General features: G+C 41.0%; 1 protein-coding gene across 1 annotated transcript in view; it reads right to left on the bottom strand.

Annotated features, from left to right (window-relative positions):
- The window catches only part of KMT2C (lysine methyltransferase 2C), a gene marked incomplete at its 5' end in the record, with an annotated part of 219,835 nt that overhangs the window by 126,441 nt on the left and 75,406 nt on the right, over window positions 1-17,988 (bottom strand). The window contains 1 exon segment of the mRNA XM_035899644.1: window positions 12,638-12,776. Coding sequence (XP_035755537.1) covers window positions 12,638-12,776 — 139 coding nt within the window.

Raw genomic sequence — 17,988 nt, forward strand, 5'->3', positions numbered from 1 at the left:
GAAGAAGAGAAAACCTTAAGGCTAAACTCCCGTATAATGTTCACTAAATTCTGGGAGAAAAAAATACAGAGTGTCTGTGCTTTTCAGCCAGGTAAGGCAAGAGCAGAACAGAAAAAGGTGAAAGTAGAAAAGGGAAGTTCCGGTTCATAACAGGACACACTGAGAATCCAACAAGACCCCTTAAATTTGGTTTAACATGCTCTGGGATGGGTCTTTTTCCCCTCACCATAGAGCAACACTAGGGGAAAAAAAGAAAAGGGAAGAATGAAAATACAACTGGGTACATTAAATGTCTTTGAACTTATCTACTCTTAAAGTACTGATAATACCAGATAGTCAGATGCTAAGGAAGGGAACAGCACATCACAAGTCCAAAATGAAGCCCAGAATCAAGCCAAATACTTTTACTCATGCTCTGTAGATAGGACTGCACTTTCCCCAAGGCAGACAGATCTTTGGGGATATGCGGGGTGGTGGGCAGGTAAAACAGGTCCCCTCAAGGGACTCACATCAAGACCCTACCATAGTACTGTTAGGAAACGGTCATCCTCAAATTCATGGCCTTGGTCACACATCCCTCGCTGATCCTGCCTGAACACAGGACCAGCATGAGCCAGCACAACTCCTAGAGCTGATGGCAAATGTCTGACACACCCCAGAAATCTTTAGAAAAAGGTACCCAAAGATAAAAAGGTGCAGAGAAAATACGGGTAAATGTAGCATAAGAACATGGAAAAATGAATAGTTACAGCTAAACGGTATATATATCTATTTTAAAGCTGTTTTTCCATGTGATAGAGCAACAAATAAATTATTATTCGTGTGTCAGTGAGAATAACCACTAGAATACCAGTGAAACCTGATCTGGCCTCGCAGGCAGAGTTTGTAAGAAGGGAAAGCAAAGCTATTTATGCCAGTTGAGACTAGAGAGACTTGTGAGGAGACTTAAGAGATTTAAACAGGCAGCACCATGGTATATAAATTACACTAGTTACAAACACAAGATTATTCACAGTGGAATAAATAATTATTCATACATCCTGTTAGGACAGACTATCACTGCTCATTAAAAGACTCGAGGATAATTACAACTAAATAAACAAAGCTCCTTACAGCGAAGTCGTAGCAAACATGCAATAATGTTAAGGTTTATAAAAGAGAAATACAGAACAGTAATTACAAAAAAAAATAAACTAACTTTTAAAGCAGTATCATTTGAAAAAGCAATACGGGGGGTAAAGCAGATATTTCTGGAGCCTGTAAGGCAGCTCCGGTATCACAACTTCCAGCAGTAGCTTTCTGCAGGCAGAGTGAAGTGAAACCACAGGAGCAGCGAGTTTCACAGCTACTCTGCAGCGTGGTGCGGACAGCTGTGAAGCTGTCAAGAATCATATGGTTTGTGCTACTGCTCCTGCTCCAGCAAAGCTGGGGACCGCAGCTGAAGCGAGCGCTCGAGCACTCGCCGTGGGGAGGGGGCTGGGGGAACCCTTTGCTAAAGGTTTGCGAACACACAGATGCAGAAGTAAAAGACAGGAGCAGCAGAGCATTCCCAGACCATGGCCAAGAGACTGAGATAGAGGGGAGGAATTATAAAAGCCGGGGGCGGGGGGGGGGGAAGGTTTCACACTTTTCCCGGGAGGGTGACGCAGGAAAGCCATGGCCCTCCGCTCCCCAACATGTCACGCTGCTGATTTGTCATGCAGTACAAAGTGGCCAGTTCCATCACGTTAGCCTTTTAGGTTTAAGTGCTCAGTAAATATTTTAAGTTATGTCTGTACGGGCAGAAGGTGGAGGTTTTTATTCCTATCATCTGAGGATTGCAGAAAGTACTTACAAATCTACTTTCCATATGTCAATATGCAATTAGAGGATCTAAATCTGTGATGCAAGAAGAGCTCTCATATTGAAGATAACAAAATTGAGATACTGGCAACTCTTAAGATCAAACCCTAGATCTGTTACCATAATTAGCATATTTTCAGAACAGGCTAATTCAAAACGGGATAACAAGCAAGAGACGATGTGTCACATATCTTTTTATAAGCTACTAAGGAAAAAAAGAAAGAAAGCTCACCAATATTCCATTCAATATCTGTGATGCTCCAAACCAAAATATAAATTCATAGTTATTTGTAACTTCAACTTCATTCCTAAATTTTCCCAGAACAAATGCTACTTTTTCTTATAGGTTTAAAATTCCACAGGTGGATTATTACCAGTAGATGCTTACATTACTCACCTCATCCCAAAGGACTTCATACATCTGTATGCACACGGATTTTAATACATGATGCAGGAAAAAAAATACGTTGAGACCAAACCAGACATACAGCTGGATTTAGGGGAATGCAGTAAGAGGCAATAAGGCTCATGCCTGAAGCTAATGTCTGTTCCTACCAAGCCATGAGAGGAGATCCAGACTTGGGTCTTCTTAGGAAGATGCCTTTTCCAACAAGAAACATGTCAAATCTCGGCACTTTACCACAGCCATTTTCTTCTACAAGTTCTCATTTCACCGAGTTGTCCTACCAGTGTCTCTTCCTCACAAAGCATTTACTCAAGCCCCTGACAAGAAGCCAAGATGCTACAATCCTCCACAGTCCACATCCCAACAAAGGAAAACAAAATGCCCTCCAGCCAGTTAATCTTGGAGGAAGGGAGAAGAACAATCACCATTGCCTCTACTTGACCGATGACATACGGTCAACTAGGACTCATCCTAAAACACAGACTTTCCCGTTGAAAGGAGTTCATTTCAACACATGCAGTATTGGGCAACTGGTTGCACAATATTAAATTACAACCAGAGAAGGAGAAACATCTTCTGATCTGCTTGCAAATATTCAGAGAATTAAAGTAAAATTGACAGTCCCCAAAACTTTTTTAAACAGAATTAAGGCTGACCATGAGGATTACCAACACTTCAAGCACACTAAGTGCCGCTGTAGTTATACTCCCAAGTGCAAGCAGAAGCCCCTCCTGGATCCTTCGGAGTTGGGAAATGGCACTGGCGTATCCTGTGTCAGCCAAAGTTCCTTGACAATAAGCAGATGTGCAGACTGACTTAAGCAAACATGTTTATGCGGTGTCCCGTATCTCACAGATCTACACTTGTGTGTGCCTGAGTACTGTGCTGTGCAGCTGGTGGAACTCTATTTAGACTGGTCCACACTGAGTTAGTTAGACCCTCAACAGTATCAGATGTGACCTCTCACTCGCCTACCTATTTTTCATACCTCGGCAGAAGGCACAGCAGTCCGCAATGATATGGGGCACTGCCACCCACCCACATCTCTGTGTATACAGCTGGGGGAATACATTTCCCTTCCTCATTTTCATAGCAATAACTTCCTCCCATGTCTCCAGGATGCCTGTACAGCTAAATGCTGAGGAAGACAGCAAGTGGCCTATGTTGAGCATGTCTATCGGTAAAATCCTTGAAGTTACACAACCCTTTTATTACTAAATGGTGAAGGAAGAGGCTGACTAAAGAAAATCCTGCAGCCTCCTGTTCTGCAGAGAGGTGTTAAAAGGTCCCTGTCTTTCAGGAGAACACGCACGGGGGAATCCAAGCATCCTACAGAGATGAACGGAAGCTGACAACAGCAGGAGAAATACAAACTCATGGATGCAGCTCAAGAGATGCTCTCCTCTTACCTCTTCTCACATCCCTCCCAGCCTACTGTGGGACACCAATTATCAAGTAAGTTTTACTGTGTGTTCACCCTTTCAAACAATCTCATTAACAGCAGAAGTCATTGTTCCTGTTTGAACGGGAACAGGCAATGGACTATATCTGAGAAAACCCAAGGCATAGCAATGCCAGTACGATCCACTAGCTGCAACCATCACCTTAACATTAAATACTAAGTTACAGATGATCACTGCTGCCATGTGCCAGGATAATGATTGCACTGAAGTTATAAAAAAAAAAAATTGGAAAGCATAAAAATAAAGACCTATTTCATTCATGCTTCAGGTTGAAAAAGAAGCTGAAGAGGGTATAATTTGATTTTTGCTATGAGTTTTTTTGTTTTTAAAGTAATTATGCAATAGTTTTCCCGGAAATACCTTGAAGAGGTCTTTTTCACACACAACTCATTTTTGAAAGGTGAAACTGAGAAGCATAAAACCTTGGGTTGTGTTGGCAAAGTTCTAACAGAAATTCAAAATGTTTTTAACATTTATTTTTCAGAATTAAAATTAAGCTCAGCACAATGAAATGGAATATTTGGGAGCAAAACAGAACTTCAGAGCATCGTTTGTACTGATTAGCGAAACAGACTGATGAGAATTGGCCTTGAGAATTCTTCTCCCACCTAACCCTGTTAGTAGTTTGAACATATGTTAAAAGGCTAAATTAAACGCTACAGGGGACCTACTATTTATTTAGCTATGCCAAGTTGTGCTAATGCACAAACTACTTTGCCTTCACTCTCATTTTATGTTGTTATTGAAAGAGTAAATTGTTTTTCTCCTTAGTGAAGATGTACCACCCTATCATTCACGTAAATTCAAATCAAGACCTGCAAGCTGGATTTTAAGTGAACAAAAAAAAAAAAAAGATTCCTGGCTTAAAACAATGCCAAGAGTCTGCATCAGCTTGAATTCTAATATATGTGAGAGATTCTCAGAGGTGAAGCTATTCTGAAACTCAGGGGTTTAGATTAAGCTTTTCAGCTTTGTCTAAATATCCTGTAAATACCTGGACCTCGCTAATGAAGAAGCTTGAAAGAAAACTACCAAAGAAAACTCATTAGGCGATGCGTAACAACTTCACATTGGTAACAGGGTTAACAAGCCAATAAATCACCCTTCTGAATGAATGATACTAAGGATAGAGAAGGATGAAGAGTGCAACATAGAGATACCACAAAGAGAAAGTTGCAAAAGTTCTCAGCTGCAAGCTGTATTGAAGCGTTTGACACGCGAAGTGTTCTCTTTCCAATAGGGAACAGAATCACACAAAAACTTGAAATTTTGAAGTGGTTTGACACTATTAAATGGAGTTAGTTTTGAAACGAGTATTTAAATTTTGCAGCACAATTCCTTTAAAAAAAGGAGGGCGGGAGGGAGTTCATATGAACTTCAGGTGAAGAATGTTAAAACTTTAAGTTTGCACAAAGCAATTAAACTGCATTAGACAATAATTGCTTTCCAATTTCTTCAAACCAGCACAGTTGGAGTTCTACAGCCATATAATCAACTTAATGATACTCTTCTCATTTGAAAGAAAGAAAACATTACCCTCCAAACACCGCCACCAAAACAACACATTTTACTGACATTTTAAAACCTATAAAATATGAAAATACACTCTTATTCACCATCAGTATGTGTCAGCTTTAATTTGAACAAATATTTAAAGCTCAGCTAGGATTTCACATAACCTAAATGCAGGGGTGGTTACCAGAATGCCAGTGCTGAATGAAGTGAATTTAGAGGTCTACCCCAAGTCCATCTAGAAATCATTCTTTAATGTCCAACTGAACTGACTTGTACTCTCAAACTAAAATCCCATACAGAATGCAACTGTGAGCACACCTGAAGGGTGATACTTCACGTAATTTTGGGAGGTGGTTTAACCTGCAAGTGATAAAAGCCAAATAAAAAGTACGGTGGCCTGTATCTTCGGTGTGCCTTTGTGCCCAGACAGTATTGTCTGTTCAAGCCAAATTCCTTCTCTTGGCAAGTCAACATAGATCACACCAAAACCACATAAACCTCACAGAGGTGGCAGCACCTCTTAGGAGACAACTTGATACGAACACTAAGTAGGGTCTTGCTACCTGAAAGTTACTGAAATTTAACATACACCAAGTTGGGTTTAAACAACAGTTTTTCAAGAAAGTTTCATCAAAATTGTTCAGTCACATTAGTGAATGGAAAAAACATGCTGTTTTACATAATTCAAACTTTGTATTTTTTCTTTGGAAATATGTTTACAGAAGAGATGAAATACAACAAAGTGGGGCTCCTTAGTCAAAACTGTGCTGGGTCAGATTAAAGGTCCATCCAGCCCTGTATGGTCAGTGTTAGAAATAGGATAAGCAGAAGCTCAGGGGATACTAAAGAGCAGGGCAAACATATGATACCACCCATGCCTCCCAGTACTTTCAGTTCAGGGCCTCCCCGTATCAGCTGTGATTCCTATATAGCCAGTAATTCTCAGTTTTCTTTCATGAACTTGCTCAGTCGGCAATCCACAACATCCTTTGGCAAGGATTTCCTTGTCACTCTGGACAACTACCTGCTGTGCAAAGAATCACCTCCTTTTATTTTGCATCTGGCCCTCACCAGTTTCATTTGACAACCCTCAGTTTCTTGCATTAAAAGAGACTGAACAGTCAAGATAGAGCCACCCTAACCCACGCCATCCATGATTTCGAAGCTTCTTCCCTTCCTCCTCCAATCTCTTTTACAGACTGAAGGGTCCTTGTTTACTTAACTGGAAGCTATTCCAGATCTCTGATAAACCTTTCTGCTGTTCTGTGAAACTTTTTAAGTTTCACAATATTCATTTTTGAAGTTACAGATATATTTTCTGTAACTCTGTGAAAATTAGTCCAATCTCATTTCTCCAAATGTTTCTAACCTCACCAAGCACATCACACGTGCTCAAGCAAAGCTTTAGCACGTCAAAACTACAAGCTCAAAAATTCTCTCTTCACTAAGCACGCTCCATTCTCTCTCAGTCCCTATGTGCAAGCAGACTCCATATGCACCATCCTTACCCTGCGAACAAACATCCCTCCGGCAAAGGTTAGAGACACTCGCGGGGATCTGCAACTACAGCTTAGGGATGCTGTGAGCCCAGATTTTGCCATTTAAATTACCTGTATGTTCAGTCAGCTGTGAAAAGGAAGCAAAGGAAGGAACGATGAACGAATGGGCAGGGCATGGCAGAGGGCTTGCTGTGCGAGGGAAATGGAAGGTGATGGGGAAACAGGACAGTTGACTGTGGGGCGTAATACAGACCACACGGAAAGCCAAAGGAAGCAGGAAGAGAACACAGCCTCAGCTGACAAGGAGAATTAAGAGTAAAAGGGAGAAAGGGGTGAGAAGAAATACCAAGTGACAAACACCTGTCTGGGAGCCGGAGGAGATGGAGGGAAGGAAAACACAGGTCAGGCGAAGAGCCAAAAAAAAGAAGAAACCACAACTGAGTGGACACTAAAACAATGATTAGAACTGAGGAGCAGAGACTAGGATTAGAAAAGTAAAGATAATGGGAACATGATGAGGAGTCAACAACATGAAAAAAAGACAAAGAGTCTGACAAGGAAAGGTGAAGGCAGAAAAAAAAAAGGTGACATTTGGAAGAAATGAGAGTACACGCTGTATTCACTCAACACTGGAACAGAACTAAAGATCCCAGACTCTTAACATCGCTTGCGATTAACGTGTATCTGTGCAACCCCCTGTGCATCCCATCCACTTCCGAGCTTGGCCTACATGGGACACTGTGTCACAAGTATTGCTAACAGTCCTTCAGCACGGTCTGACAGACTGCCAGCCATGAAATCCTGCTCATGGGATGCTTCTGTCTGTCTGTCTGACTGCCGTTTCTCCAAGGAAAGAAAATCTGTCCAGTCAACAGACCTGACCTGTCAGCACTAGGCTTGCTGTCCACCGGTGGCAGGACAGCTGCATGTAGGCAGCAGGACAGACCCAGGTGGAGACAAGCAGCCTTAGCAGGATGGGGCAGAGACAGAAAAATAGCCTTAAAACATCCGCAAGAGGCTGAGAGTGCAACTGCAGAAACCTGGAGCACCTGCTCACACAGGGCAGGAGACATTTCTGGGTATGGTTGCTGGGGTTGGTCCATCTTATGTAGCAGATTAACTGAAGGAGCAAAGGCCCATGCAACTTGAAGGCCTGGTCACAAATATCATTGCTTATGGGAGTCAAATCCCACAAGGCGCAAGTCCTACCTGAAAGCATTAAACACATTATGGTCACAATGTCAACTTGTTCAAGCTAAGAAAAAGGCAGGATTAAGGCTTCCCGTGAAACCTTTCTTTGGCCCCATTTGTGCAATACGCCTTCTGCGTTTCAAGAAAGATGCAGACCATCTGGAGAGAACTCAGAACAGCGAGAAGAATCAGCGCTCAGGAAAACATCATCTACAAAGAAAGTATGAACAAATCTGGGATTTTTTTTATGAAGTAAAGCATGCTGGGGAAATAAACCGAGAGCCTTTTGCACAAATCTAGCCTCCGTTATCCTTGGCAGATGGTACAAGTAGTAATGGGATAAACCCAGAATGAGGAGAATGTGGGTTAGATGTGAGGAAAGTGTTTCCAACAGTGAAAACAAAGGGACTGGAAGGGACTGTACAGGGAAGATTCAGAGTTTTTATCATTGGAAGACTTAAGAGCAGTTTATGTAAACTTCTGTCAGGAATGACAGCTGTGGATATCTGCCTTGGAAAAGGAAGTGAACTAGATGACTTCCAAAGGTCCCTGCCTGCCCTGTGAATCTGAGGTAGAGCTCCTTCACAACCATTTGTCATAAAATTCTTCTTGAGACCATTTCCCCAGTCAATGCATGAACAGACAGGATGGACAACCAGTAAATACTTCATTTTTTTCTCATTTTTCAGTGTGTGGTCTTAGTCTTTACCTACTGACAATATTCAAATTGTGCCCTGTAAGACAAATCACTCCAACTTAATTTCACTCTGGGCTAGACTGGTCATTAATGTAATGATGAAATATTACTTCAGTATTATTAAATAATTTATTTTTGTAACAAGAAGGAATGCTATCTCCACTTGCAGATGTAGAAGTCAATCACTGACTTCAGAGGAAGATACTGTAAATGCTTACAAGGATCTAGATCTGAAAGTGTAAAAGCAAAACTCTGAAATTATTTCAAGTGCCCTGTTTTCCGTATAAGGTCCGTTCTTTGCAGAAAGAATTCTTGTAGAAAAACATTGATGTAAAACTACACGCTATTGTAATACATGTGCATGAAAAGAAATACTCAGTTTCAAAATGAATCCTTAATACTGGTATCTCCTAAAATACGTGCTTGACTGTGCAACTACAACAATTTTTAAACACACTTTTAATATTAAATATTTTATCTAACTCCCTCCTGCCTAAAGATCTAGCTTATCCTTCCATCACTGCAGTGTTATTCTGTCCAGATTATCTAATCTTGCGGCCACTCCACAATTTCTTTTTCCACTGAATCTTGCAAGTTTTGTAATGTGCTTTCTTTGAAGATTATAAAAAAAAAGAAACCTAGGAACAAAGATAAAGAAGTTCACTGATAACTCTTTCACCATTTTCTTTGTTCACACAATCAACAGATGTTTGCCAACCACTTCTTTTCAATGGAATAAAGCACCCCAGCCCTCCATCTCCAGACTCCAAATTTGATCTTAGCAGCAGCAACAAAGTAAGGGGGAATAGTGCAATTGGTCTGGAATGAAAATTACACGCTTTGTCCAATTACAAATGAAGCAGGAAAGCAGGAAGGTGTGTTGCCAGAGTTTTTTTGTAGTTTTAGTGACAGCCTCACAAGAGCAGATATTTAGCAGACCAAAGTACCAAAATCAAAAAAGCTGTGTGAAAATCTCAGCTTCTACTTATTTATTTTAAGAATGTTCTGTCTTCATGATTATGGCAAAAGGACTGAAAATGTGCAATTAATGCAATTTACAGTCTCCGAAAGTAGACGGAAAATAAAATTAATCATAAGGTGTTTTGTTCTTCTATGTAATTGTGTTTCTAGGCCATTCTCGTTAGCTTTTAATGCTTGGAGTTGACAATGTGGGAAACAGAGGAGGAAGGTAGAAGTGGGCTCTTGCTCTAAGTCGCAGCCGGTTTCTGGCTGCTTGCCTGCCTCATGGGCTGCACTTCCCCTGCTCTCTGCAGGCAGCACCAACCAAGGGAGCAGACTCCTTTCGAAGAAGCTGGATTCCACTCAGCCAGAAGTCCTGGGCTGACAGAAGCTTCTCACAAGGCTCATAAAAAGAAAAAGGGAACAACCCAAGGCAAAGGCTCCAAAACCCATGACACTCAAGATATATAAGAGCTGGCAGCGTTACTTTTACCACTGCCAGGCTCGATAGTTTATCTTTGCTTGACGTTATTGCCCTCCCCACATGTGGTCAATAATTCACTCACTCGTTCTGAGCATACACACACACACACGTCTCACCCCTTTCAGCCTCCCTACCCCAGTATGGCTCAGATACTACATATTTTAATGGGTTTTAGCACTTTGCTTTCTGATCACTAATCCTAAATTTGTTGTTAAATTCCCTGCCCCAATCCCATCTGCAGTTAAGAGTTCTCTGCATATCCCACCTGAGAAAGGTTACAACACCGACCATCTTTCTCACCCGTCTCTTGAATGTTCTTAACTTTGCCTCAGTCTCAGGAGGGATCCAGAGAAAAATACTCCACAAGCCAAGCTTTGGCTAATCTCTCAGCTAGTCAAATCCCCATCCTAGTTCCAATATATCCAACTATTTTTCAATAGCAAATTATTTAATTATTTAATTTAAAATACTTCATTTTACTCCCCATGTTCTGTGCTCCTCTAACTCCTTTATCTTCACTACCAAAGACAGAAGCCCAGAACCACCTCATACTCAACTCTGAAAAAAATAAGTTATGCAAAAGTAGCTCCACCTACACCTGCATCTACTTCTGGTGAAGGCCTTGGTTCTTTTCCGTGTTCTAGGCAATTTCTGCACTGTTGTAATACACTCCCATAATTCTCCTTTGTCCCACATACTTTAATTTATTTCTAAATATACAAACATTTCCACTGGATTAAGTTATTTATACTATAAAATAGAAACAGAAAAGCCTACAAAAGAAGAGATGAAGCTGATGAGTATGATTAATTTGGAAATCAACTTCAAAACTACTTCCCCAAGTTACAGGTTTAAAATGTCTACAGTCACACTTTATCCTAAATCTTGATACATTTCCTCCCACTGTTATACAACCAAACGTCACCAGCGTGTGTTATTTCACACGCTGTATTTTCTCCTAAGAGAACGTAGTTAAGCCACCCAGAATGGCTCAGTGGCAGTCTCCGCACACCACAGACAACGATACAGGTGACTGATCAAGAAGTCTGTAGACCAGAAGAGGCTTCCTTCTGCTAAGTTTCAAGACATGGTGCCAAAAATAACCCTGATGTGTATTTTTTTTCCCCACTGTTATGAGGACATCAACGACTTCTGCAACTAACACCAATTCTGCATCTAAGTCTGGAACCAAAATTACCCAGGATCAGAGAAACCTATGACTCCCAATTAACTGTTTCACATCTCTTTAATACATTTCTTTCCACAATGTCAGACACAGGGTCTGGTCCATGTTATTTCAATTAAAAATTAGTAGTACTTAGCTTTTTAATGCCTGGACTGGCCGAAGCAATGGGCCCATAGCAGCCTTTACATCTTGACTAACAGAAGTCAACACTTCCAGTTGGAAGGAAGAGTAAGTTGAGGGCAAATAAGGGCTGGTTCAGAACCATGCAGAAGTTTTTTTAGAAGACTGTTGTCCAGCTTTTAAGAAACAAGTTCATGGCTAGGGAATGTGCTGTAATCAACTATTCATGATAACAGCAAGAAAGTAACCTTGAGAAGAACAGAGAACGGATGAACCAGCACTAAAACTTTTGCAAATGATCCAAAACAGGGTCAAATAAAGAACCAAAACAGCTGTTCAGGTCAAGCTGCTCTACATATTTACTGCAATTTAATAACAGAGCTGGAAAATTCCATTAAGAACAGAAATTTCTGTGTCTTTCACTGTTATACACGCAAGATCTATTTAACAGAAATTCTCTGTAAGAAGGGAACCTAGAGAAGTTTGTGAGCATGTAAAACATGAAAATTATATATGCATCAAGTGGATGAAATAATTTTTTGTGCATGGAAAATATGCTCTGTGTTGGATTAGGAGGAAGTAAAACGATGATGACTATTCTCTCCAAGTCTGTCAAAATATAATTACACCTGTAACTGTCTGGTAACAGGTAACGGCAATCTCTGCAGCGGAAGAGACCCGCTACTGGGTTAAAAGCTGTCATCAGGGCTTCAACAGAGAAGCTCTGCTAGAATTCTGTGTTATCATTTCAACAGTGACCACAGGCAGTATGTTTTGGTTTCCTTCAAATGATTATAATTAATACTTTCACTGCTTTTTGACTAATTTGTATGGATAAAAAGTTTTAAAAAATACAAACGTTATTTTCTGCGTTATGAACTCTGAAATAAGGAAAAACACGGTAGAAATGCAAGAGATCTGTTTTACTTTGTTCCTGAAAATATAGACATCAGAAATAATTTTATATGGGCTTGCCAATACACCATTTTCTCAGTAGGAAAGCTTCAGTAATCACATTGTATCTCGTATCACTTATGTCCGGTTTAACTTAAACAGCTAAGATGCTGTAATTCAAGGGTTTACCGGTGTAGTCTGAGGACAACACTCAAAGAACGTGCTTTTCACCTTGATCTCCCCATACGCCAATTAAGCCACCAGTCTCAAGCACAGGCTGCTGTTGCCTGCACGGTAGCATATCCCAAGGCTGTGCCCCAAGCACTCTGCACCTCGCACCCCACTACCCGATGCCCAGCCCTGCCTCCTCACTCACTAACCTGGTTTTAGCTTCCACACCCACAGAGGCGGTGGAGCTTGCAGACTCCTCGGACACTGAGCGCTGAAGGACTGGTGTTAGCTGCTTGGTGCTGTCCGCTTCTGTTTGGGCATCCTCTTCTGCAGATTGCTCTTTGACTTCTGTTGAAAAATAAGAATAATATTTATTTATTTACTATTTTCTTTATTTGGACTATAAAAAACATCAGTAAGCTTTCCCTTGTGCTGCAAACTTCCATTTTATTTACAGATAAACCCATGTAACTGTTCTTAGACACAACAAAATTAAGAGAGTAGGAAAATATTATCCTTCACATCTAGCTAAAACATGAAACGGAATGCACACGAAGTTACGTCCACCAGACAGTGTACCACTGGGAACCAAAGATGCTCAATAAGTAATGAGGAATGGGGCATGGGGAGCGTTGTTCAATGCCAACTTTTTCGTACGAGGTTGCAGGTTTAGATGGCTCTCATTTTCTCTGCATCTCCTCTTGTGCACCCGCTCTGTCATCCCTGAACAAACATCAGGGTGGGCACACTAATCTGGGGTATAATAAACCATTTTCCTCCCAGAGTAGCTTTAACTTTGATCAATTCCCTGCACTAGCTCATTCCTGATTATGCTAACTCCATGCTGGAACAGGGTTGAGGAGGTGAAGGAAGAAAGGACACGGTTTATGCCAGCTTAAACTTCATTCCGAACTGTAGGAATATACGCAATTTTTGCAGCATCCTTTTAATTTAGATTAGTTGTTAGATAGAAATATATCCATCTTCAGCTGACAATGTTACTATTTGCCCAGAAAGTTTGTTTCCACTCAGAAACACGAAACACCAAGTTACCAGGGCCTGTGCAACTTAAACCCTGTTCCCATTTGGTTCTCTCCTCTGCACGGAGCGAGTGAGGGATTTGTTGGCGGAACACAGCAATGCGCCACCCCGACTGCATCAGAATGCACAGCAATGAGGGTTGAGGTTGTAGAACAATAAAATTTGGTATTTCCGCACTCCTCCATACTTTGATTTTGAAACCTAGATAACAAAAATCAAAGGACTCTGGCAGATGTTCCAGCTTAAGACACTACTGCTGTCTCCTATCAGTGGCCACGGCTGCTACGTCTGTCCCCATGGCAGAGCCAGACCAAGGACCTGTGCCTGGGTTTTGCACTGCGGTCCAGCACGCCGCCTAAAACTCCCAGTGAACCTGGGCTTGAGCCAAGAGACCAATGCATACAGCTTTTTAAAGAAGTCAGAGTAAAGCAACTGATTATTTAGAGGATTTAAGCAGAAGATACACGCGCTTTTTAAAAAAATTAATTCATAACATGACAAAATATAATCAAGTATTGCGAAGGATAAATGATTCAAGTGGAGAAATAGATGGATAGAAGAATCTGCGACGGGGGTGGGCATGCACAAAAATGTGCTACAAGCTTTAATTGTATTTGTAAGAACAAAAGAAGAGAGGAAGATTCCCAGAACATAAAACTGCACAGTTTGGTCTGCAATACTGAAATTCCACGCCCGCTAGAGCACAGGCAGAAGGGGAAATCTTTCTTGTTTCGTATACAGAGACTGACGTAAAATTATTCCTTAACCTAGAGTGAAGTCATTTAGGAAAGCAATATATAATGTTTCAAGCCCCCAGTGAAGGCATCTAAAACACAGTGACGAGAAACACAAAATTAAGAAAAAAAGAAGTTCCTGTTCATGACTGGGTGTGCCAGATATTTATTTAGGCTGGTGTGAACTGGAATTGCTTCACCTATTTCAGTTAAGCCACTCAGTAACATAGATCTGAAATGGTTTTGGATATCTGAAACATCGTAACACAACTACCTGTCCAAAAGCCAAAGGACTTGTGCTAAACCCATTTCACCAACCTACCCTGAAAAAAAAAATGCTGGACAACCATTTGACACTAAATAAATATCCTGTTGGGAATGTACCCCTTGTAACAGTAAATGACTCCATACAGAAAACAAACAAAAAAATAAACCAAAACCCCACACCCTTAGTTTTTGGCATGTCTGAACAAATATTCCCTGCAATCATTCCTGGACGAGGATTCCTGAAACAAGGCAGCGTCCAGCGGAGCTGTTCATAACAGTCTGTAGTGAATTTTCAAAGTATGTTGGGTCTGAAGGATGATTTTGTGCAAGTAACCCCCAAATTTCTAAGTACAGCCTCAATGAAGAGCACAAAACAAACATCTGTAACACAGGCAGATGCCAAATCTCTAAAAACAAAACCCAGAACACAGCCCAGGACAACCACACGTGAAATGCTCAAGGAAGACCACCAGAAATGGTGGCCTTGCTCTGATCCATCTTGGCGATTTTATTTAACTTCGTTAAACTTTGTGAAAGGAACTCTGCTTTATTGTGTGCCTGCAGAAACTTTCAAGTAAGCAAAAGCCATTTATTCTTTGCCAGCTTTCATCTCATTATACATTAATGGGCACCCATTACACTGGAAAGGCAAAGTTCATGGCCACTAACTCATTCTCAAGAACTCTGGACTGTGTGAGAAGACACAGATTGTTTCACTCCACACTACGACTATATTAGCTTACATCCTTATGGTGCTTTTTCCCCTGCTGTTTGCTTCTCTAGAAAAGAAGGGACCCAAATTATACTAAATGAGACAAACAACATCTCAACTGCTGTCTCTGCAATAAACCAAACTGTGTCTCAATATGCCGTTGGAAGAGTGAAAACACGGTGTTCACCAAACAGAATGAAAATAAGGTTTATGTTAGTTGTGTGTGCCATACTTCAACTTTGTGCAACTTTTCCAAAAGATTAAGGAAGAAGAAATGCATTTCATGAGTCAAACTCCTAGCAGATGGGAGTCCAGCACTGGCATGGCAAAGGGACAGCAGATACCCTCATCGCTGCCTCAGAGATGTTCTTGGAAGCATCTGGCACAATACATTAGCTGCTTTTTCACTGTATTTAATGAACATTCATTAAACTTGGTTATGGCATCCTACTTTGAAGCTTCTGGGAATGAAGGAACCATGAATGATTAATAAATGTGAAGCTCATTTGCAGATTCACAAATAACGCTTTATTTTGCATCCTATTTTCATTACTGTTTCTGTCACAGTGAAGGTCTTCCCCATGTACAAAGAGTTGGTGGGGGAACAGAGAATTAAAAAAGCTAATTGCACAGTTCCCAAATGTCTGTAAGTTCTTTTTTTATGTCACTATTCTTTACAAAAACATTAGGGAAATACTAGGAAACTTAGCATTTATATTTTTTTTTATTACTTGAAGACAATTACATGAATAGTTCTTCCCCACCTGACTAGTGAGGACAGAATGGCCGCCTTTTCTTAATAAGGTTAAAAGAAATCCCCAAAAGTACAGGAGTAAAGTTCCTAGCCACATGAGCCACCAAAAGGGACAAGGCTTCCATACACTTTACAACCTGGGTAACATTCAGAGAATCACGGCATGGTTGAGGCTGGAGAGCACCCCAGAGGTTGCGGCGTCCAACCTCCCACTCAAGCAGGGCCACCCAGACCTGCTTGGCCGGGACTACGCCCAGGCGGCTTCTGAACATCTCCAAGGACAGAGATATGAAATAGTAGCAAAAAAAAAAAAAAAAAAAAAAAGCTGTTTTGTTCTTGTAAAAGCTGTTCAGTAAGATTTCTTTTGCCAGGGGAAATGCTGTGGGCACACAGAGCTTCACCACGGTCAAGGTAAGGAAAAAAAAAAAAAAGCCTAATATAGACAGGGGACATATATGCATGGAAGTCACTGGGGTTCATAAGATCTACAGCATGTGTATTACATTTCTCTTTTAATTAACACTTTCATCACATTTGCCTACATAAGATGTACACATTGGGCTCTGGGTTGAAAAGACAATCCTTAGGTTTTATACTATTTAAGAAGTCATTTGAAGTTTTTCAAATGAGGAAAAAAAAAATCCTCTACAAAGCTGCCATATTTTAAGCATTCAAAAATATCTTAATTATTTTTATTCCTCTTTCTAGAGCAGAATGCAGTAAACACTCAAAGGTGGTAACAGATAGCACATACCATTCTCAGTCGATTACATGGATTACCCACCTTCCTAACGGTAGCCGGTCTCCTTACTTACACACCTTATACAAAGATTTATAATGTTCAGAATAATAACTGGGTTGACAATTTCCTCTTTTCCTGCTCTATCCTCAGGAGCCTTAGAAACCTCTCCCCATCTAACAGACACGCGTGGGACACGTAGGCTCACAGGTGGAAGCCCTGTTTTTTCTAAGCCCATCTGTGGCACTGGTTCCCTTGCAGACCACCACATGCATGCTTGGGGGAAGGAGGAGACTGGTGATGGCTGGAATTTTATTACATGATCACAGATTTCTTTGGGAATGTGATGAAGCAACACTGACTACAGATCTAAAATGTTCTTTTGTTACAAACAATCCTTTTCTGTCTTCTAGTAATCAAAAGACACTATTCTTCAAGCCACTTGGGTAAACCTACAGCAAGATAAGGAGATAAATGTGTGAGCTCTGCTATGGCAATCAGGTGAAGAAAAGACACCAGGTTTTGTTTTGTTTTTTTTAACATTTGAAATGACTTTCCAAGTCAAAAATTGAAAATACTGTAAGAGTTCTGCCACAGAAAAAAAAAAAAATCTCCTTTAAAGTCTTACAATATTCAGTATATAGTAACACTGAAAAAAAAAATCAAAGCAGCTGTCTTAAAATAAATATTCCACTGCTGTTTAGATGCAACAAGTTGACTGTTTAACCCGTTAATTGGTTGAGACTCTACTGCTAATTTGGCAGACAACAAAGCAAATGTCACGAGCTTCCAAAACTTTCAATAAGAACAGCAAATGTTGCAGGCTGGAAAACACCGGTATCACCAAACAACGCAGGGACGTTCCAGGGGTCTAAACCGTCACTTACTGTGATGTTCAGCGAGAGGGAATAAAAAGCTTTTAACCAGCAGGTGAAACTGTTATTTTTGCACAAGGAAGGGGTAGTGCTGCATCAGAAAACAGCTAAAGGGACGCGGTGTTTTACACAGCCCCACCGGGGTCTACAGAAGTACAAACACCACCAAAATGCTCCAGTTTCTAGTAGCTTAACAGGTAGAGAAACCAGATCGGTGTAGCAACAATATGAATAGAAATTTTAACAAGGGAAGGAGGGGATGTCATCCAGAGAGACCTGGACAAGCTGGAGAGGTGGGCCTGTGTGAACCTCATGAGGTTCAACAAGGCCAAGTGCAAGGTCCTGCACCTAGGTCTGGGTAACCCCCAGCATCAGTACAGGCTGGGGGAAGAAAGGATCGAGAGCAGCCCTGCCGAGAGGGACTTGGGGGGGCTGGGG

This window comes from Egretta garzetta, unplaced genomic scaffold, assembly GCF_000687185.1.
Source record: "Egretta garzetta isolate BGI_Z169 unplaced genomic scaffold, ASM68718v1 scaffold117, whole genome shotgun sequence".
Lineage (NCBI taxonomy): Eukaryota > Metazoa > Chordata > Aves > Pelecaniformes > Ardeidae > Egretta > Egretta garzetta.